Source organism: Saimiri boliviensis, chromosome 19 (assembly GCF_048565385.1).
Source record: "Saimiri boliviensis isolate mSaiBol1 chromosome 19, mSaiBol1.pri, whole genome shotgun sequence".
Lineage (NCBI taxonomy): Eukaryota > Metazoa > Chordata > Mammalia > Primates > Cebidae > Saimiri > Saimiri boliviensis.
In genome coordinates this window covers 10,888,835-10,911,451 of record NC_133467.1, presented here as the reverse complement: position 1 = coordinate 10,911,451, position 22,617 = coordinate 10,888,835, and the positions used below count along the sequence as shown (strand labels likewise).

General features: G+C 41.3%; 1 protein-coding gene across 3 annotated transcripts in view; it reads left to right on the top strand.

The window, feature by feature from the left end:
• Positions 1-22,617, top strand: part of RGL1 (ral guanine nucleotide dissociation stimulator like 1) — a 279,005-nt gene that overhangs the window by 154,789 nt on the left and 101,599 nt on the right. Inside the window, exons 1-2 of one of the 3 annotated variants that reach the window (XM_074389949.1) lie at positions 649-840; positions 1,803-1,913. The exons of 1 other annotated variant lie outside the window; for it this stretch is intronic. In XM_074389949.1, the coding sequence (XP_074246050.1) occupies positions 814-840; positions 1,803-1,913 (138 nt within the window). In that variant the 5' untranslated portion in view covers positions 649-813. Of the gene's footprint in view, positions 1-648; positions 841-1,802; positions 1,914-22,617 lie in introns of those variants that run through there. One more of the 3 variants, XM_003925294.3, reaches the window with a different exon arrangement.

Genomic DNA, 22,617 nt, shown 5'->3' with positions numbered 1-22,617 from the left:
CCCACAGTGTCCCTACAGTACAGAAAACTCAACCCATGGTGGCTACTCACAAAACCTCCAGGACACTGTCAGTCCCGGCAAAACCTTACCCGGCTTTGTTCCCTTCCCACTCAAAATGGCCAGTTACTGGATAATTGAGCCTTATCACAATGGGTGGTGAAAAGAAGTCCATGGCTGATGCAGGAAAGGGTAGAGCCCCTGGGCACGGTTTTGGAATACCCTAGTGTCCTCTGACCTTATCCTTTGTCGTAATGAAAAACTTCCTGGTTTTTAGTATTAGGGCTCTCCCTGGGGTCATTCTGACTTCCTTATTCTAAAATCAAAACAGATAATAGGCAGATAATGGAAGTTTTTCGGACTTTCTCCTTCCATTGTTTTAGCGAAGGAAGACACACCGATCCTCCATCACGCACTCAGTTCTATTTTGGCACCTGGTGACCGTCAGGAAAACCTGATAAACTTGAAAGTGTTGTTTCCCAATCACCTTCAGAGCTGGAGAGACGCTTTCCTGCTAACTTTATCCATGGGACTGAAGAAAGGGAGAGTGTGGTCACAAGCACAAACAGGAAAGCCTTACATCACGGAGTGGCGTGGGGAGGAGTCTCCTCGCTCGCTCGCTCGCCGCGCTCCCTTTGTGGCCCGAGTCGCGCGCACCGGCGAGGGCGGGGGCAGCGCGGCGCGTGTCTGTGCGCGGCGGCCGCACGGGGACCCGCACCCGGGCGAGGCGCCGCGGGGCTGAGCCCGGCAGACACCGCGTTGGCCTCCGAGCAGGGCGCACCATGCAGCGTTCGCGCACCGGAGAGAAAACTGAGAATGAAATTGCTTTGGCAAGCTAAAATGGTAACGAGACCTCTCTGCCTTCTCCCGAGGCTTCTTTGGTGGGGAATCTTCTCCCGCTTTCGCTGGGCGTGTTTTGGACTCCCTCGGAGTGATCCGATTCCATACTTGTGAGCTAAAGCTCTCTCCCTCCGCTTTGTATTCCTCTCTCTCTGCGTGTCTTCTCCCTTCCAACCATACCCACTTTTTCAGCAAATTGCCTGTGGTGTGTCTGGGGCAGATGCATGTCAGAAGGGGAGAACTTTGAAGGAAAAAGAACTGTTAGTCTAGGTGAACCACGGAGCGCTTCTGCGTCCCAGCGGCTCTTTAACACAAACCTCAGGTTTAGCTGGGGACATAGAAATCCAGGGGGTCGCTGCACAGAGTTTAGTAGAAGCTGCCTGATGATGTGTTGCTTTTTCTGCGCTTGCCAGATTATTTTACGGAAATAAAAACTTTCCACCCCCGCTAACTTTGTGGGCTCCAGAACAATGAGGAGAAAAAGACAAGCAACCACTTCCAAAGGAGTGAGGACTCTTGGCATTTTAAACAGTTGTTTGTGTCTGAGTTTAAAATCTGGTTTGTTCAACGACTGAGCCACTTTAAGAAGTACAAACTTTTTTTTTTTTTCCCAAAAGAATTATTTTTCCTTTCACTTAAGAGGGACAAGTTAATCAGGACTAAACTACAGTTTCTTTATGAAGAAAAAGAAAGACTTCAAACAAACTATTTATGTGAGCAAGTCTAGGAAAAATAAATGGAAAAGTCCAGGGATCCTGATACCACAGGAAGGGGCTACAAGCCAAGAAAATCTCAGCATTCCCTCTATCAAAATGTGTTGTGCATTGCTCGGATTGTAATATTTTGAACAGCTCATCTTGTGCCCCGAGTGCTGTTGTAAGCAGCAAAGCAGCTGGGATAGATTGTGGTTAGCAGAGAGGCAAAAAAAATACTCTTTTTCTTTCTCTTTATCCCATCCTTGGCAGAGCTCGATTCAGGACTGGGGTGAAGAGGTAGAGGAAGGAGCTGTTTACCATGTCACCCTCAAAAGAGTCCAGATTCAACAGGCTGCCAATAAAGGAGCAAGATGGCTGGGGGTGAGTAAAGCTGGCAAGATGCTGAACCTTGGAATTTCAGTGTCTGTTGTTCTGTGAATATCATTATTATTTAACAGAGGCAGGCTTCCCCCCCTCTCCCGCCCCCCTTTGGCCTTAGAAAATGCTAAAGAGCAAGTGTTTGCACTAGCTGAACAGGTCTCTTTTTGTATTTAATGTTTTCAAAAGCATCTTCTCTAGGTTTGTCAATAATTCAGAAACTCTTAGATTCATCTTGAGGTCTTTGGCAAATAGATTGGGGGTGGAGTGGCAGAAAATGACACAGAGAATACAGGCCCAGAGAGTGGCATTCTCTTAGACAAGAGCCATAAGCAACTTTTCCCAAAAGACACCCTGTCTCTCTCTGCCCTCTCCCTGTTGATGCTGTCAGTGTCCGCCTTGCTCCTGTAGCTCTCGGAGGTACCCAGAAGGCTCAGGAGACAGACTATTCCAAGTCGCTTCTTTTGAGGGGTGGCAGATTTCCTATTGTGATCTCTTTTCTATATCTTGGGAGGAGACAAATGGATGCTTATTGGCCACGACTTTCTGTGTAGAGTAGTGGGCCTTTGGAAAAATGCTGCTTCTGTAAACAAGACTCTTTTCCACTGAGATTCTAAAATATTGCGTCAGGTCATGCAAGTTTGTAGGTATCACCTAGTAGATCCTTCAACACATCCTACATAAAGCGAACGTGAGAAATGGAAAGCTTGGTGACAGGATCACTACTTGAGCAAGTGTCAAATGTGGAAGAATGAAGGGATTTTTGATCTGGAAAGAGAATTAATTCTCAGACCAAGCAGTGAGAGGCGACCCAAAAAGCCTTGAGAGGAAAAATAATGGTTGGCTGAATAGAGGGGATGGAGTGTGATTTCACCTGGCTGGCCTTATTCTGGCCGACGGGCTGGAGAGTGATGAAGATTTATGCACTTGCATCCCGTCTTTACTGGCTTTGAGTCTCCGAAAACTCAGAATATTTTGAGCAGCGTTCTGAGGTGGAGTGTGAAGAGGGAACGGGCACAAAATTGCATAGGACCTCGTGTTAAGAGTAGAGGTAATGTGTGACTTGTAACTCCCAGGAATTTAAGGCAGAACGGTGGCGGATGGCTGGCAGCAATCACTTCCTCTGCCATGGGTCTGCTGACACAGGCATTCATCGCCTCAGGCTTCCCCAGCTGCTTCAGTGTAGGCCTTTCCTGCTACTGTACTTTGGGCTGAGGTATCACCCATGAAGGCCATAAACTCTTAATGACATCTGCAGGTGTGGTCTGAAAAGACAGGAGCCTTCCAGTGAGAACTAGAGGTCTTCAGTTACCAAGTACCTACCTTCCTCAGAATATGATTTTAAAATTAGTTATGTACATCACCAGCAGACCTGGACAGGGAAAGCAGAACTAGACTTCTGACAAGTCACCACTTTGTTTTCGTGGTTGTGTGTATTTTATTTAAATGTGGCGTCCATGTGGTTTGGCCTCTAGCTATTTCGGAATGATTCACAACTTCTGAACCAGTTGTCTTCAAAAGGGCTATTACATTTTTTTGGTGTCAGGTTATTCTTCTCTTCCTAATGAGACTGTGTTGCTTGGGTGCCTATTTTAGTTTTTAGCCACATACAGCACTAGTGATGAGTAATTCATGGGAAATGGAGGGATTCATGCTATAGGCCCCACATCTACAAACTGTCATGTATTTCGATGCTCAGAGGTATTTGGTAATCCCCACTGACTGTTCTCTTCACTGGACTTCACTTCTTTTCTTCTCTCTCCCTTCTCCCAGTGTTCTCAAATTTATACAGAGTTTAGAGTTAGTTCACCCTGGATTCAATAGCAGATGTGAAATATTGAGGAGGATAATGTGGAAAGATTGGTTCCAGCTGATGGAGGAATCTGTTCCCCTCGCCCCCATTTCAATAAAGTGTGATTTACTGCTACCAGCCTGCTCCTTAACTGGAAGTTCCTAGGGGCTCTCCAGCTCTCATCAACATGTTTTCTTGTCTTAGGTGTCCTGTTGGGAAGTTCTGTTTTTGTCCTTGAAAATTCCAGACTTAATTAAATGTGACTCAACCCATTGAGCCATAGCAATTACAAAACCTTTCTCTTTAGAACCGAGTGGCTTCCCCATGTTTGTTTTCCTGTAGTCCGGTAACCCTTTCAAAATTCTTCAAAGTAACTAGTTTCAGAGTTACTAGAGAGTGAGGTCAGGTGAGGAAATTACTGCAGTATGACAACAACCTTCTGAGGAAGGGGTTGTTATGATATTCTCTCTCTCTCTCTCTAACATAAGGAAACTAATGCCCAGACAGGTTAAATTGCTTGCCAGGGTCACACAGCTATGGAGTGGTAAACACCAGATTCAAACCCAGATGGTTAGCTCCTTGTTGTGAAGAATTTCCTGGGACCTTAAGGCTGTTTCCATAGTAGTAGAAAAGAGCATTGGCTCAAAAGACTTGAGGGTGCTTTGGGTGTGCTTTTCCCTAGATGTTGCAAGACCTGAGAGAGGAGGCTTTCTTCATGTCTAGAATGATAACTTGAGCTGCAAATAGAGATATTTGTTGTGAAGCTATGTATCTCATTGATAAACTCATTTTGGAGGTTGAAAACAGGGCATGTTGAAGATACGAAGATACGTATGAGGTTCCGCAGCACATGAGGGTAGGCATAGCTTTGTTATGTGTCTGTAATGCTTATTCCAGATGCCTAAAAGATGGAACATAATTTTTGTATTTTCTAGTACTCCAATCTCAAAACATAATTAAGATTCAATTTTGGGGAGGACAGCAAAATAATCACAGCTCCTCAGATGTGAAGTATTATACAGTCCAAAACATGTAGGCCATTCGCTTCCATTTTGTCTGTTAAGTTTTGTGTTCAGTTGATCTTTTGAAGTAAAACTCTGTGTTTGGTTGGAAAACTACAACCTAGTATGTCCCAGGCCCAGTTTACTTATACACGCAGCTGCATCCTTGCCCACTGAGAGTGAAGTTCTGTTGGCAACCTTGAAAAACCAAATATTATTGAAATGCTGACCTATTTTCCCTTTACGATAACATCTTAGGCTGGGATAATTTTACCCACCTATAATTCTCAGAAAAAAATGACTTCACTCATGTCACAAAATTACAAAAATCTTAGAACTGGAATAGACATTAAAGAGCAATTCTGGGCCTGGCACAGAGGCTCATTTTTATAATCCCAGAACTTTGGGAGGCCAAGGCAGGCTAATTGCTTGAGGCCAGGAGTTTGAGACCAGCCTGGGCAACATAGCAAGACCCCATCTCTACTAAAAAATAAAAATAAAGTTAAAAAATGAGCTGAGTGTGGTGGCATGTACCTGTAGTCCCAGCTCCTTGGGAGTCTGAGGTAGGAGGATCGTGTGAGCCGGGGTGATCAAGGCTGCACCGCAGCACTCCAGCCTGGGTGACAGAGTGAGACTCCGTCTCTTGAGAAAAGAAGTAATTTCATCCAGGCATTCACTTATCTTGTGATTTTTGGAAGAGCAAAGGGTCGAAACTTGTTATTTGTCTTTGGTCCCAGTGTTGTGGTTATATATGGACAATGGATAATGTAGAAATGAGTTAAGAAAATATCAGTATCCTCTGGAAGCAGGAAGTGTACCATTTCAGGATGAGTACTCAAAGGGACAGAGTAAAAAAATTCAACTGTTAGGGAAGGGCTTTGGTGTCAAGAGTTCATGCTGCTGTGTTCAGAATATGACAGACTCAGGGTCCAAAAAATATGTCAAGCCTCAGATAAGTTCCAAGTGCAGATATTTGTTTTACAAGCAGGATTGTGAGTGCTAGGTCACCTCTGCAAAATCTGTGGGCAGTGGAATGGTCAGTGGTTAGTCACGTGGCTCGTCTCAGTCCTGTACTTCCGTGGTCACGCAGTCCTTGTGGTAGGGCACTGGGGCCTTTCTGCCCTGTGTCCAGTATTTGTCACACCGTTTCCCACATAGGCTCTTGATAAATGTTTGTGGGGCCAAGTTGAAATGCAAGCTAGCTGGGAGACTGGTCAAGACAGTGAAATAGAATGGAGAAAGTTGAAAATATGTAGGAATAAAAGAAATTAGAAACATCAGGTAATAGAGTGTGGCATTTGGGGAAATGGCGGCCAGTCATGGGTTATGCAGGGACAGAGGTAAGATAACCATTTGTCACATCGGGATTGAGAAGTTGTCTCTCACTTGGATGTTTGATTTGGGTTGACTGCCTGGCATTTCCATGTTGTTGCTATCCATGTTGCCTTCAAATGGTTTACAGTTTCTGGAGTTTTCAGCTAATTTCACTTCTGGGAACCTTGTCTAATCTCCCAGCTCTGAATGAGGCGTCTCTTCTCCGTGCTCCAGGGGCATTCTCTGCCTCCCAGTTGTGCATTTACCTCACTCTGTTGTCATTGTTATCTCCCGTTAGACTGTAAGCTTGCAACCATGGCCATCTAGTTGGCAGAAACTCAATACATGTTTGTTGAATGAATAGATCATGCCTCATCCTTCTTTGGGGGACTGATACTGTCTTTATAAGTGTGAATGCATGGTTGCTTCTCATTTAAAACAAAGTCTACATGAAGGTGTTCACTTGCAGAGAAGAAGAGAGGGGCATGGGAGCAAGAAAAATCAATTAGATAATGATTAAAGCTGTCTTACGCCCTTTATGGAACAAAGCAGGGCGCAAAAGTATCAATGATTCATTTTCACAAACATTCCCCAGTGCCTTTCAAAACTAAGAGGTCCAGTTGTACTTCTCTTGCTGCTGAATGTTGAAGGAAGAACGGCAATGCATGAGTTAAAAAGTGTTGGCTAGCATTACAATTCTGTGTGGCTGGAAAGTGCAGGAGTGGCATTTTAGAACTGTAAGAAGATAAGCCCTAGAGGAGCCTTTCCTTTAGAGTTGGTCATCCTTGTTTTCATCTAGGAAAACAGGCCCTTGGGTTGCATTCTATGTGTCTATTGGAATGTTTAATTTAGGCTTTAGAAAGTCCATTTCAAGATTTAGCAGCCATCTGTAAATGAGCCAACTAGCATTTTTAATTTTGACCTTAGAAATGTGTTTTTAAAATAATTCAATAATAGGGTCACCTCTACCAATCAAGAAAATATAGTAATTTGAATTGCCTGAGATATTATTACATTGGATCCTTTTGCTGCCTTCAAAATCTATTGGCATCTGTGTTAGGAATATGTGACATGTAATCAAGAATATCCATTGCAGTTCACCAATCCAGGAATACCCAAATGAATTCAGAATACATGTCAACTCCCAGCAGATACGTAATGGCATAAACATAAGAGGCACATTCATTCCTTAATACTTAAAAGTGTATATTATGTTAAAACAATTTTATGAACATATTTTATCTTATTTCCATGAAATTATAAAGAAAAAGCCTCTTGGAGTTTTACTCTTAGAAAATGAGGGAAATAAGGTAAATACTGTGCCTTTTCACTTTCGAACTTAGCTGGAATTTGTCACTGTGCAATCCCACTCGTTTTCGTTTCTTTTGTCCAGAGTATACATATCTCTTTAAGCTTCCCCCTTCTAAATAATCAGAATCTTTTGAGTGTCTTACATATTTTACATTAAGATAGGCAGAAATACACTACATAGGAAAACATTCTAATTTGTACCATCATATACTTTTTACATAAAACATTAATTTCTATAAACAGAGCAAGAAAAGTATTGGTTAAGTGGGGGAAGATAAGAAGCGTTGCTTCATTTCACCAGAGAAGCTCAGCTCTGTGTCTGATTTGCCCATGGGTGTGGCTATCTCCACAGAGTTGATGTGGAGTTCTTTGGAGATTTTGGCAGTTTCTGGGTCATTTGCTGGTAAACATATCCGGTGTGAATTCTCTCACTGCTGTTGCGTATTTGTGTATGATTCTGTCATTTGTATTTGAGCCTGCTAAGCTCTCCTTCATACTATTCACTTATTATCAAAAGCTACTTTATGTCAGACACCATGTTAAATCTTGAGAATACAAAGTAAAATACTCCTTGTTCTAGAGGAACTTGAGGGAGACAAAGTTAAACCAATTGCAATATGTTGTGGTAAGTGTGACCATTGCTAGGGTAGCCCAGAATCAGGGGCATTTAAATCAAGTGGGAGTGACAGGTAGGCAGTCCAGGAAGGCTGCACAGAGGAGAGGGCCCATCAGTAGAGAAGTGACAGATGAGTAGGAGTTAAGTAAGGGCTAGGGCCCTGGGGGCCAGCATTCCAACCAGAGGTCACAGCCTGTGGGAAGGCATGGAGGCCTGAAATGAGGCTTCCCATGTGAGGCTGAGCCTGGGGAAGAGGTAAGGGAACCTGATGGGAAAGGGGCAGGGAAGGGGGCTGGAGAGAAAGGAATGAGTCACGTCATGGAGAACCTGGAGTGCTAAGCTATGACATCTGCTTTATCTTTAATGTTAGCATAGTCATGGAAGAGTTTTAAGCAGAGTGGTGTGGTCAGATTTGCATTTTAGAATAATGACTGACAGTTGCAGGGAGATGCACGGAAGGGAGCCAGACTGGAGCAGGGGGACCCCGGAGGAGGCTTTTTTTTAGTGGTAATGAGGTCAAGAAAGAGGGATGAGTGCCTGACCAAAGCTGTGGCGGCAGAGTGGACAAGGTAGGTGGGGATGAGTGTAGGCGGGGCGCAGGACGAGGAGTCCTGGCCGGCACTCTGGTTTCAAAGAGCAGGTCAGCAAAAGCCTTTCTGGAGTCAGTGTTACCCTCTTCTCACCGGGTGAAATGTACAGGGGAGACTTCAGGTCAACCTTCCTGCATATACACTAGCAGATGCCTGCATTCCTCACAGAAGGCTCAGCAGAAAGGCCAGATCCAGGCATGCCTGATGTGTCCTGTCTAGAGACGAAATCTCAGTTTAGGCTCACCATGAACAAGGCAGAAAGCACTGCTTGACTTTAGATTCCAGAGAACTTTGCAGAGTTTGCGGTTTCTTTTTCTTCCTTTCTTTTTTTAAAGTCTTCTGTTTCCCTACAAACCAAACAAATTGAATCTGCAGACCATGGAGTGCGAATAAATATGGAACCCGCAGGACTATGATTACAGAGTTGTGTTTTAGAAAACAGCAGTTAAACTTATAATTGAGTTGTTAGGGACACAAGAAATTTTATGGTTAGGTGTCCTGATCTTTTTCCATCTTCCTACACAATGCCTGTAAATTCGCTGTGATACTTTTTGTCCTAGCTGCTGACATTACTGCTCTTGAAGGCTCCGATTGCTAATTCTCACTCCTTGTATAAAAGAAAAATTGTAGTAAGATCCAGCGCTTCCTTTGTTTATTGCTACTACCTCTCAGTCTCGCTCTCTCGCTCAAATACACACACAGCCTACATATTTAAATGTCTTTTCACGTTTTATTTTTTTAGGATTTGGTTCATCTTTATAAAGACGCTCATGGCCTCTTCTACATAACTGATCAAAGCTTGACTTTGTCACGTTTTGCTTGGTTTCCCTTAATTGTGTCATTGTAGAGATTGTTTGACTTTACTCTGAGAACTGCTTTTAGTTTAAAAAAAAAATAAAAGCAGAGGAAGAAAGGAATGACTAAAAGTAGAACAAGCTTACAACATTTGGTAGAAGACACCACCTTGTAGGAAGCTCAGTTAGTCTTGTACAGAGACAGAGAGAGAATCATGTCATTTCCCACCCATCCTTTTGTCTTATCATTGTAGAAATACCTGTGCCTTTGCACTGATGTGACTGCCCATTTTTCCCAATGCTTTGGGCCTCTGGCTGGCCTGTTTCCTCCACCTTCTCCTTTAAATTATGCAGCGTGTGTGACTTCTGATGGTAACAGTGGTGGTGGTTGCTGTGGGGTGGGGAGTTGTTGGTGGTTCTAGATCTTTTTTTAACTCTCACAGACTCATTACCCTACATTTTCTCGCATTTAATTGCTTATGCCATCTGTGGTCCATTCATTTGAATTTGTTTCAACACAGTTAATCTAATCCTATGTAAACTCCCCCAGAAGTTTTTTATGTTTTTCTTTCCTGCAAAGAATTCAGCAGTACAACTTTTTTTCCCTTGTTTCCTGCTGATTTAAATACTCATTTTCATCTTCTGTAAAAATGAAGCCAAGGCTGAGTATTTCCAGTTTCTTAATTCTGGAGACAATTTGAAGTCAAAAAGCAAACCTTTTCTTCTAGGGTAGGATGTCTTTGGTCAGTTGTATCAACTGAATCTCTCCGCACCCCTCTTGCTAGCAATTCTTCCATAGTTATATGCTGTTCTTAATGCCTGTAACTTCTGTCACTACTGGTGATAGAGCTCGTCTGTGGACAATATTTATCTAAGAAAAGAACATTTAAGTATGTAGGTAAAAATAACTGAAACTGAATTAGACGTTGGCTAAAAATAAAATGCTTTATAGTCATGACTTTTCCAATTAAAATTGCAGTGCTTGGCTGGGCACAGTGGCTCACGCCTGTAATCCCAGCACTCTAGGAGGCCCAGATGGGCGGATCACTTGAGGTCAGGAGTTCAAGATCAGCCTGGCCAACATGGTGAATACCTCTGTCTCTACTAAAAATACAAAAATTAGCCAGGTGTGGTGGCAAGAGCCTGTAATCCCAGCTGCAGGGAGGCTAAGGCAGGAGAATAGCCTGAACCTGGGAGCCGGAGGTTGCAGTGAGCAGAGATGGTGCCACTGCGCTCTAACCTGGGCAACAGAGCAAGACTCCATCTCAAAAAAAAAAAAATTAAATTGCAATACTTGAAATTGTGTATTGAGATAACTGATACTTCTAAATAGAAAACTCAGGTAAGTGAAGCATTTGATTAGTTTGTGAAGCACAGGGAAAAAGACTTGCCACTTTCTGTCCAAAGGTTGACTCCTTCTAAGGACATGACACAATAAACACATCTGATTTAAAAATGATTTTAGGGCCCAGTACCATGAAGCCCTGGCTGGGCAATTAGCCTAGTTGGGGACTTCGCAGACACTGGCACCTCTTGGCTGCTGTTCCTTTTCAGAGGTATAGTCAGCAGGAGCCCTGGTCTAGGGAGGTAGCTTAGTGCAGTGGTCAAGAACCTGTGCTTTAGAGCCAGACAGACTTGGATGCAAAACTCATCTCTGCCACATGTGAGCTATACAAGCCTGAGCTGTGAAGTTACTTAGCCTCTCTAGGCCTGAGCTCCTTGCCTGTAAAGAGAATAGCAGTGCCTTCCTGATGGAATGACTGTGAGGAGTAAATGAGTTACGTATGTAAGGTGCTTGGCACAGTGCCTATGATATGGTGTGCACTCACTCACCGAGTGGTAGGGCGCTCATCAGCACCCCCCTAACAGGGCCCTCTTGAACCCTGTCATGGAACTGTGGAGAGACCTGGGTGGCTTTCTTATGTGGGCCCCCTGAAACTTGAGGTTATATGTAACTCCAGATTGCTTGAGAAACAGTATTAGCAAGGTTTTAAGACATGCCGTTGACATCCCTCTCTGATTTTGCACACCTGAGAGGCCGGAGCAATCATGACAGCATTTAGTAATCCTTGTGTATTAGAAGTCACATCTATTGTATTTTCTCTGTCTGGCTCCTTGAATAATGAAAGACTGCATTATTCCTTGGGCTCCAACATTTTGCATTTGAAATTCCTTCAATTTGCTTGTATTATTTTTGTGTTTTAAAAATATTTTCTTATTTAACAGTGGGCCATATTCTGTCTTCTGTTTTGCCATTTCTGACATAAATATCAGAGGGTAGGAAATAATTTTTCTAAAAACTGCTTGGTAAGCATTATGCTAATCTTTCTTAATAGGACATAATTGAGGATGTTAGCAACTTGTTCTTGCACCATCAGTTTCAAGTCTTGGACTAAGCTGCATGCAATAAAGATAACACTTCTTACTGTGCTACATGTTGATTAGCTAATGCAATGCCTGATCCCCAAGCCGGGAATGAGCTGAATTGCTCGTGAGGTTGTGACTTTCTGAATCTTCCATTTCCTTACCTATGAAATGGCCAAATAATATCTGTTTTTACTCTGCCCATGAGTTTTGTGAGGATCACATGAGTTAGTGTCAATAAAAGTACTTTTTAATATGTAAGTCATTATGTAAATATAAGGAGGTTCTTATTGTCTAATCTAGAGGCCTGCCCTTTTTTCTCTCTACTCACCACCTAAGTGCTTCTCATTAGTCTTGCCTTTCTTCCTTCATTCCAGAGGCAATTGTGTCCACTTTCTTTTCTTCCCACTTGCTGATTTCCTAACTAGAGGTAACGTTCAGCAAGGAGTAGTGCTTCCTCTGCTTCCACCGTTGTCCCCACTGGGATTTCAGGTGCATTGAGAATGCAGACAGGAAGGCTTCTGTAGATTGGCCGTGGGAAAGAATACTCCACACTCACAGGATTCTTAAGACAAATGCAGTGGATATCTTGTGTATGAAAACGTTCTATTTTTTTTTTTTGTATTCTTCTTTTTCTTTCTGGTACTCTGCTGTGAGAAGGGTGGTAAAACTAATGCACCAAGGAATGGAAACTGCTTCCAGCCTTGCAGAGGTGCTGGAAAATTAACTTTTGGTCTGAAGCCCAATCCTGATGTAGGACTTGAACTCATGACCTAATGCCAGAGGCAAGAATGTTACCAACTGACCAGCATTGACCCTCATAAAATGTAGGCATTTGAAATACTTCCTTTGAGTAGTCCTGTTGCTGCTTTCTATGTTTTCTTCTCTCTCTGAGTGGTTTCCAGCAGTGTTCCTGGCCTCTATTAGGAACAGAGTTTAAAAAATCTATTTTTCTCACTGTCTTTCCCTTTGCTGATTATAGCTGCTTCCTTCTTGCTTTCCATTTCTCTTGTGTGAGTTCCTTTTTTTGTTCCAGTTCCTTCCTGTCCTTCTTCTGACTTAAAAATAGATTCCAGGGTCTTTGGCTGCTCGGCCACGAATCTGACCTTCATTCTATTCATATGGGATCCCCCGAGCATCGAAAGATCTTTTCCTTCTCTCTCAAGATACTTGAACCCCATCATTCATTCCCTGTTCTTTTGTGCCTGTGTTCAGCTGACTTATGGAGCTAAATGACCCTTGTACTCAGGGCTGTCACTGAAAATTAAATCTCTCGTACAAAGATGCTTAATAAGTGATTTACTTAAGTGTTACTGACAAACACTGAATTCTCCTGAATCTACTGACTCTGTGTGTGGTGCTAGAGGAGAAGGGACTCTTTGTATACTGACTCAAGGCAGGCGGATAACACTCATTTTTGTGCAAAGCAATGATACTGTGACCAGTTGAGCCTCAGGAACCAGCTTTCAGACAACATACTGTTAAGAGTGTCCTGGAGGGACCTGCTGCTGTTTTGTTCCCACAGAAGTGTTTCTCGGGGAACTAAAGTTGATTTAAGTGTTTCTTCATGAACATTCTTGGGTTAGAGTTGGAGGATTATGATATTTTTACAGAAATGACTTCCTATTCAATGTTGATCTAGACAATCCACAAATGAGACGTCTGCTCGAGGGATAAAGGCTTGTAAAACTTTACATGACTGGGGTAAAAAGTGCTGATGATAGCAGCTCTGATTTCAGTGCCCAGCCCCAACCTGAACTCACTATTTTGCAGCTTGTTACAGCCACGGGGATGATGATCCTCTTCTCAGTGGCAAAAGATGGTTTAAAAGGTTTCCTTCCATCTGGACCTCCAGACATAACCTCTGTGGTTATGTCTCCATGAAAGGAACTGGTCCTATTCTTGGGAGAGAATCTGGAGTTCTCAGTTTCGTCAGCCATAGTGAAGTTCAGTTTTTGTGCAGCCCTGTTGTCACTGTGTCACTGCAATGGCATTGTATCTGCCTCCTCTACTTTTCTGTTCACTGGTTGACTGATGAATCTTACTTACCTTTCAGATTGCAGCTCAAATGTCATCTTTACTCTTCTATTTTTCCCGACCTCTCTTCTGGATTAACTATCTTTTTATCTGAGTTTCCTTAGCATTTTACCAAAAGCTTTATTACAGCACTTATCATACTATTTTTAAAAAGTGTTTCTCTATTCATTTCAGTGTTTCAAGGGGAGGGGGCCATATTTAATTAATCATCATATGCCTGTAACCTGGGATGGTGTCTGAGACACAGTTAGTACTTGGTGAGCATCTTATAAATTGTTTGGCCTTATCTTTGTTATAGAACATGTATCTTTAGTGACTTTTTTTGGTATTTGGTAATATTTTTAATTCCATTTTTTGAAACAAAAGGAAACATGGAAGCAGCTAAATTGAACTTATATTTTATACTCCAACTACTGATAAAATAAAAGAAGACACGGATGCTTTTGCCTCATCTTTGTCATCATTGCCTGACCTGCACATTTCACGATTGTATGAAAAGTGACTTAGGTATGATGGTGACCTTTACAGATGGGATGACTTGGAATTTAGAGTTAATCCATATACTACTTCTTCTTCTTCTTTTTCTTTTTGAGACAGAGTTTTGCTCTTATTGCCCAGGCTTGGAGTGCAATGGTGCAATCTCAGCTCACTGCAACCTCTGCCTTCCGGGTTCAAGTGATTTCCCTGCCTTAGCCTCTCAAGTAGCTGGGATTACAGGCATGTGCCACCACACCTGGCTAATTTTGTATTTTTAGTAGAGATGGAGTTTCTCCGTGTTGGTCAGGCTGGTGTCGAACACCTGACTTCAGGTGATCCACCTGCCTCGGCCTCCCAAAGTGCTGGGATTACAGGCATGAACCACCATTCCCGGCCTAATCCATATATTGCTTAGTGACATATAGGTTTGAGTAATGGATTAAGGCTAGACCTCTGGGAACTCAGTTTCTGCTTTGAATTCTGAAGTTATTCTATTTAGGGTTTTCATATATTTAACTGTATCTGATATCTGAGGCCTATAATTGGCTTCAAACCTGTGTTGACCCAGTATCAAGCCAATATGGCTTTGCCCTACATAACACATTTTTGTGAAGGCATCTGACACATCTCCATGAACATAATAATGAAGGTTATGCCCATAACAATGAGGCCTATTACTCTGAGATTTATGTTGTAGGCTTGTCTTGCAGGGTACTTTCTGTGGTACACCTTACCAGAACTCATGGGCAAAAACAGACTTAATAAGTAACATAAATTACATAATATTTTGAGTATACTTTTCAGTTTTCATTAGTAAAACTCAACTTCTTTGCTCTCTGGCCCTCTGACATTTTTCTTTATTCTGTGGTCTTACATTCTTAACTTTGAAATGTTTACTTCAGGCAGGATGTAAAGTTTATCCTGGAGGTTTTCAGAATTCCAGAATTTCAGAATTCCGTTCTTAGGTACTTCCATGTACACTGTTCCAACTTTAATTGGCTCCATTAAATCAAGTGTTCTGACAGCTTCTGACCCTTCCTTCATGTTTCCTTGCCTTTTTCTTTGCATTGGTATTCAATGGCGTAAATGTTTCCTTTAGAGAAGGTTAGACTTTTTTTTTTTTTTTTAAAGCAATGCTATTCTTAAAAGAGTGATGAAGCAACATTAGACTTTTTTTGTTTGTTTGTTTAAGATACAGGGTCTTGCTCTATTGCCCAGGCTGGAGTGCAGTGGTGTGATCATAGTTCACTGCAACTTTGAACTCCTGGGCTCAAAGGGTTCTCTTGCCTGAGCCTCCTGAGTAGCTGGAACTACAGGTGCACACCACTATGCCTGGCTGATTTTTAAACTTTTTGTAGATATGGGGGTCTTGCTATGTTGCCCAAGCTGTTCTTGAAGTTCTAGCCTTGTTCTCCTTAAAGTGCTGGGATTACAGGTATGAGCCCCATGACTAGCCCGTTTTTTAAAAAAAAAGAAGAAAAAAATCATATATAATTCTGCCATGATAACAATTCTTTTCACTTTTACTTATTATCTTCCAATTTTTGTTCACAGGCACACATTTTAATATAGTTGCAATAATTCTATCTATTCAGTTTGTGATAGGCAAGAAATCTTTTTCAGAACAAACTCTCTGAAAGTTACTTTCTAGTTTGAATCGTTTGTGATACTTGTTATGTTTTTCTGATGTCACAGACAAAAGAATGCGTTTGGACTTTGTGTTTGAGGAATTGTAAGGTGATAATGCCTATTGGTTAACAAACCTCGTTTCTATTTTTTACCCCCATGAAATTTCCCATCCTGTATCGGGGTGTGGAGCTTGCATGAGGACCCTGACAGCACCATACGAGATGAGGGCATGTGACAAATGTGAGATGTAATTCAGTTGGAGTGGATGGCTGGAGCGGCTGGTGCTCCTTCCTTCAGCTGCCAGGCATCATTGCAGGTCTCTTGCTCTGGGAAATGTGGGTCCAGAACTCTCTAGGCCTGTGCTGTTCAATATGGTAACTACTAGCCATATGTGCCTATTAAGCACTTGAAATATAGCCAGTCCTAATTGAAATGTTCTGTACTTGAAAAATCCACACCAAAGTTTGAAAAAATAATGTAAAATATCTCAGTAATTTCCTATAGTGATCACATATGAAATGATAATATTGTGGGTATAATGGGTTAAATAAAATGTATTAAAATTAATTTTACAGCTGGGCGCAGTAGCTCACGCCTGTAATCCCAGCACTTTGGGAGGCCGAGGTGGGTGGATCACCTGAGGTCAGGAGTTCGAGACCAGTCTTGCCAACATGATGAAATTCTGTCTCTACTAAAAATGCAAAAATTAGTTGGGCGTGGTGGTGGGCGCCTGTAATCTCAGCTACTCAGGAGGGTGAGGCATAAGAATTGCTTGATCCTGGGAGGCAGAGGTTGCAGTGGCTGAGGTTGCACCCCTGCACTCCAGCCTGGGTGACAAGAATAAAACTCCGTCTCAAAAAAAAAAAATTAATTTTACATTTTTCAATGTTTTAAATTTGGCAACTAACAAATTTAAAATTGCTTGTGGTTAGCAATATATTTCTATTAGACAATGTTGCTCTCAGGCCTTACTTTTCAAAATACAGCTTATTGTTTATTTATGGGTTCTGAATTCAACTAGGTGGACTAAAAACCAGTATTTTAAAATTAGAACAGAATGCAATAGAAAATATCAGAATGTTATTCTTGTAAAATTTTTTGTTTTATGTATGTGCATGTGTGGACTGAATCCCATGTAAAATGCATTTTTTTCTTTTTACTATGAATCATGGCTAAAAAGTTTGAAGATTAGTAATCTAGGGTGGTCTGTCTTAATCTGAAGCATTACCAGGAGGCCTGGTCTGCTCTGTAAGAGGGCAGGTTGGTACCCAGAACACCTCCTAGATTTTAGGTCTGGTTGGTAAAAGCTATTCTGGGGCGCTTCAACCAAACGAGACCCTGCAGGAAAGTAAACCTGAACATGAGTGCTCATTCTAAAAGCAGTAGCCACTCAGGAGACTTCCAGAGTGAAGGGTGAACTAAGGATAGCTGGAGTTCTCTCTCCTGAAGGCTGGACCCGTGTGCTCAACCCTAAAGTGTCCCTGGAGTCCAAGAATGACTTTTGTCTGATTACTTACTTCTCGGAGAGTTTTTCAAAATGGTTTCACTCTTTCTAAGAAGTAGGGTGATTTCCTACTGACCTTAGAGCCAAGATGAATTGGACAGGGTTCCCTGTGACCCTCAGATCCTGCCTGCATCATATCCTGTTGAAATCAGAAGAGGTTGTCTTCTAATCTAGGAATACACCAGTCTTCTTCCTGCCTGACAGAAAACACGTCCTTACAGTACAAAAGATGTACGAGTAGTCACCAGGGCTGTACTTTTGGCTGAGTTCTAAATAAATGACACTGGAAGCTAAAGAGAGAAGGGAGAAAAGGCTCCAAAAATGAGGTTTATGGGGTTACATGGGGCTCGTATTTATTCTGACAGTTGTAAAAATTCTTTTGGGCTGACCCATTTTTCTTTTCTTAATTAAAAAAAAAAAAGTCTGGCAGGCAACAGCAAGAAATGTAAACCATGTGACTAATGCTTCAGCTTTTTCTCCTGGAGCCAGATTCTTTAAAAATTATACCTTAGACATGTTTGACTTTTTAAAAACAATTGCCCACAAAAGCCACCAAACTTTTTTTTTCTGAAACTTGTAGACTTAGATGGCATTCATTTTCAGGAAGGAATCCAAAAGTACAACATTTGGGAGTTATGGAACCAAAATCTCCTTTGGAGACTTTGCCCTGGTGAATTAGATTACCCTAGAAATTGGCAGAGGAACAAGCAGCCTTTTGCCTCTACTTTGCTTGAGTATTTCCAGTCCTGTTGGTCACCACCCAGAATTTTTGAGGGAGTTAGACTAAAGGATCGTCAAGGTCCTTTGTGGATGAAAAGTACTATGACTCCAGTGACAGACTGACATAGCAGTCAGGAGCTGTGTTTATGTGACCTCTTGTTTTATACTTATTGCAGACAATTTGTTTGTTCCCTCATTTACTCAAATTTGAGCACTTACTATGTGCCAAATGTTGTTGGGCTTTGCAGGAGAATCGTAGGATTTTAGAGCACTTATCATAGTAGATTTGAAGGCCTCTGAAGTCGAGTTCCAGTCTCCCTTTTCAGTGTGATTTCCTGTTTCACCTTTGCAGCGCCACACTTTAGCTAAATGGGCTATTTTCCTGTTAGCGGGTCTTTTCTCCCACTGTTGCTAATGTCTAAAATGTCCTCCTTTTCCTAAATTCCCTTTCTCTTTAAATCCCCAGACATCACTCAAATTCTAGCTCAAATCCTACTTCTGTGAGTCCTTTTCTGGTTTCTCAAAAGGTAGTAAATGATTATTCTCTGAAGCCAAAGCACTCTGTACTTCTTTTTTAACACCACACATAATGTTCTGTTAGATTGAACTGTATGAAATCACCATTTTTACAAGTTAAAAATGGTTAAATATTGGCAGTTTCAGACAGTTCTACCTAATGTTAACTGTGTTATTCTGTGTAACTTAAATTAGGTCTCTAAAAATTTATTGCCCCCAAGACTTATAGTCAGAAATATTCTTTAGTCTTTTCTTAAAAAATATGAGAGATTATTAAACTAAGTTTCATAAACTTGTGCTTGGAAGTTTTATTAAAAAATATAGAAAATATTATAAATAATATAAATTTATTTTTATTTAATTTTGTTAGTCTTAGCTAATCATCTGAAATTTTGATTCAGTAAACCAATGTATTAGCTATAACTTTCAGTATAGTTTAATAAGGCTCTGTATAGTTATCTACTTTATTTATTAAAATGATTTATTCTGCATGGCTAAAGATAAAGCTCTGCGATGTATTGCTGGAGACATTCCCACTCCCAGCAGTACTTGCCAGTTAACATTTTTTTCACCATTCAGCATTCCATGATATCTGACTTGGATACGTATCTAACCAACTCTACAATTATTCAACTTATGGAGTTCCTGTAGAGATCTAAGGAGAGGGATGGTTCTTTGAAGTCAATGAATATCATGTCTGTAGTAGTCCATGTTATCTGTATAGAGTTAGAAAAGGATGGAAAGTTAGTTTGATATGATTTTTTTTTTTTTTAAATTTAGAGACAGAGTCTTGCTCTGTCACACAGGCTTGAATGCAATACAATCATAGTTCACTGCAACCTCAAACTTCTGGGCTCAAGAGATCCTCCTATCTCAGCCTCCTGAATAGCTGGGACTACAGGCCTATGCCACCACACCTGGATAATTCTTAAATTTTTTTTTAGAGATGAGCCTCACTGTTACCCAGGCTTGTCTCACACTCCTGGGCTCAAGGAGTTTGATCCTTCTGCTTCGGCCTCTCGAGGTGTTGGGATTGTGGGCATGAGCTACCATGCCTGGCCGATTTTGTTTTTCTCGGTGATTTTATGTTAGCTCCTAGTGATCATTGCTTATAAACCAAATCTGGGATTTTGGTAACAGTTGTTGGCAGAACTACCAGTCCATTGTTTTCAGTTTACCTTAATTCCTGCTTAAAAATTGGTACACTTTCTTGTTACACCCTTTAGACACCACTGTGATTGTAATTTCTGTGAAAGTTCCCCTCATCACATCTGCTGCTCCTTTTAGTGCCCTTCCAGGTTATTATTATTTTAATTTAATTTAATATTTTTTTAGAGAAAAAAGAAAGAAATAAAAAATGAAGGAGAGGAAGAAAGAGGAAGAGGAAGAGGGAGAGAGAACGGGGGTGTTGCTTTATTGCCTGGGCTAGAATGCAGTCTAAAAATGGGTATTCCTATAACTGTGCTTAATAATGAAGACACAAAAAAAATGAGGGAAGAAAATAACAAACAAGCAGCCAACCAATATTTTATTTAAACCTGTAAGTAGGTGTGATGTGGTACTGATAAGAGAGTGTATTTTGTGTATTTAAAGTGGAGAGTTCTATAAATGTTTATTAAGTTTACTTGTTCCAGATCTGAGTTCAAGTCCTGGATGTCGTTGTTAATTTTCTGTCTCATTGATCTGTCTAATATTGATGTTGAAGTCTTCCACTATTATTGGGAAACTTAATAATAATATATGTGAATTTAATACTGCCATTTAATGTTAGCTGGCTGTTTTGCCCATTAGTTGATGTAAATTCTTCATTATGTTGATGCTCTTTACTTTTTGGTATTTGGTATTTTTTAGAAAGGCTGATACTGGTTGTTCCTTTCTATGTGTAGTGGTTCTTTCAGAAGCTTTTGTAAAGCAGGCCTGGTGGTGATGAAATCTCTGAGTGCTTGCTTGTTCACAAAAAATTTTATTTTCCTTCGCTTATGAAGCTTAGTTTGGCTGGATGTGAAATTCTTGGTTGAAAGTTCTTTTCTTTAAGGATGTTGAATCTTGGCCCCCACTCTCTTCTGTCTTGTAGGGTTTCTGCTGAGAGATCTGCTGTAAGTCTGATAGGCTTCCCTTCGTGGGTAACCTGACCTTTCTCTCTGGCTGCCCTTAGTATTTTCTCCTTCATTTCAACCCTGGTGAATCTGGTAATTATGTGCCTTGAGTTTGGTCTTCTTGAGGAATATCTTTGTGGTGTTCTCTGTATTATCTGGAGTTTAATATTGTCCTGCCTTGCTAGGTTGGGAAAATTGTCCTGACTAATATCCTGAAGCGTATTTTCCAGCTTGGATTCATTCTCTTTGTCTCATTCAGGTACACCTATCAAGCGTAGATTAGGTCTTTTCACATAGTCCCATATTTCTTGGAGACTTTGCTCGTTCCTTATTATCCTTTTTTCTCTAATCTTGTCTTCTCATTTTATTTCATTAAGTTGGTCTTCGACCTCTGATATCCTTTCTTCTGCTTGATCAGTTTGGCTGTTAAAACTTGTGCATACTTCGTGACGTTCTCGTGTTGTGTTTTTCAGCTCCATCAATTCACTTATTTTCCTCTCTAAATTGTGTATTCTTGTTAACATTTTGTCAAACCTTTTTTCAAAGTTCTTAATTTCTTTGGATTGGGTTAGAACAAGTTCTTTTAATTCACAGAAGTTTCTTATTATCCACATTTTGAAGCCTGCTTCTGTAATTGGAACACACTGGTTCTCCATCAAGCCTTGTTTCGTTGCTGAGGAGGAACTGTGATCCCCTGCTGAGGGAGAGGCGTTCTGATCTTGGGTATTCTCAGCCTTTTTTGGCTGTTTTCTTCCCTTCGTTGTAGATTTATCCATCTGTGGTATTTATAATTACCGTCTTTGTAATTGGGTTTCTGAGTGGACGTTCAACTTATTGATTCTCAGCACCGAAATCTGAGCAACCCACTGCGCCGACTAAATCAGCAGCGTTAAGATTGGTGGTGCTTTTCTGACTGTGCACCAAGAACCGCCGCACCGAGGCAAAACCGCCGCACCGAGGCAAAACCGCCTCGCCGGCCACAAGAGACGTGCTGGTGACTCGTGGAGCATCTTGGATCTCTCTCGATGCAGAGAGATCCTTCCAGGTATTATCCAGCCCTGAAGACATGAAATCACTCAAAGGGCTAAATGCTTTCTTACTATCACCTTCTCTATCTTGGGCTTTAGTTTTCTCTTCACCATGTTGGTCCTGCCCTTTCCAGTGTGAAGATCATTTTCCTTGATAGGGAGGATAGAAGCAAAAGAGGAGTGAAGTAGTTCTGCTTTTTCTCTGTTACCAGTTAATACTGCCCCACCTATCAGCAACCACTCCCTTCTTATTTTTTGCTCCTAGGACAGCTGAAAAAAGGCCTTGTACTTGACCTTAACAATTTTGACAAGGCTCAGTTCATTATGACCATTCCCTTTCATGTTACCATGTTTTATAAATATGTGCTACCCTAAGTATATGTACGGCTGTAAGTATGGGACCTGCTTTCTATCTTTCATAATTTGGGAAACCTGAACAATAATGTTGATCTCTTTAGATGCTTTTTTTTCATTGCACATTTTATATATTTGTCTCCCCTTTCTTGAAGCTCCTCCCTGTTAAAGAAGGTTTATATAATAATGCTTTTCTAATGTTTGGGATACATGTCTGACACCTCTAAAAGAATATAATCACTCTCCGCCAATGTTTCTGTATATCCTGCAGTAACCATTTTTCATAACTGAGCATATAATTATGTCTGGACTAACAGTTATTTTTATTCCTCCTATCAGCAGAGTAGATAAAAACCTAGAAGAAAGCACTGGTAGCTATTGGTGAGTGCTTGTGCACTGGGCGGGAGGAGTCAAAGATTATTCCAAGACTTTTGGTGTATTTGAACAAAGAGAACAGTGGTATCATTTTTTTTTTTTTTGAGACGGAGTTTTTACTCTTGTTACCCAGGCTGGAGTGCAATGGCGCGATCTCGGCTCACCACAACCTCCGCCTCCTGGGTTCAG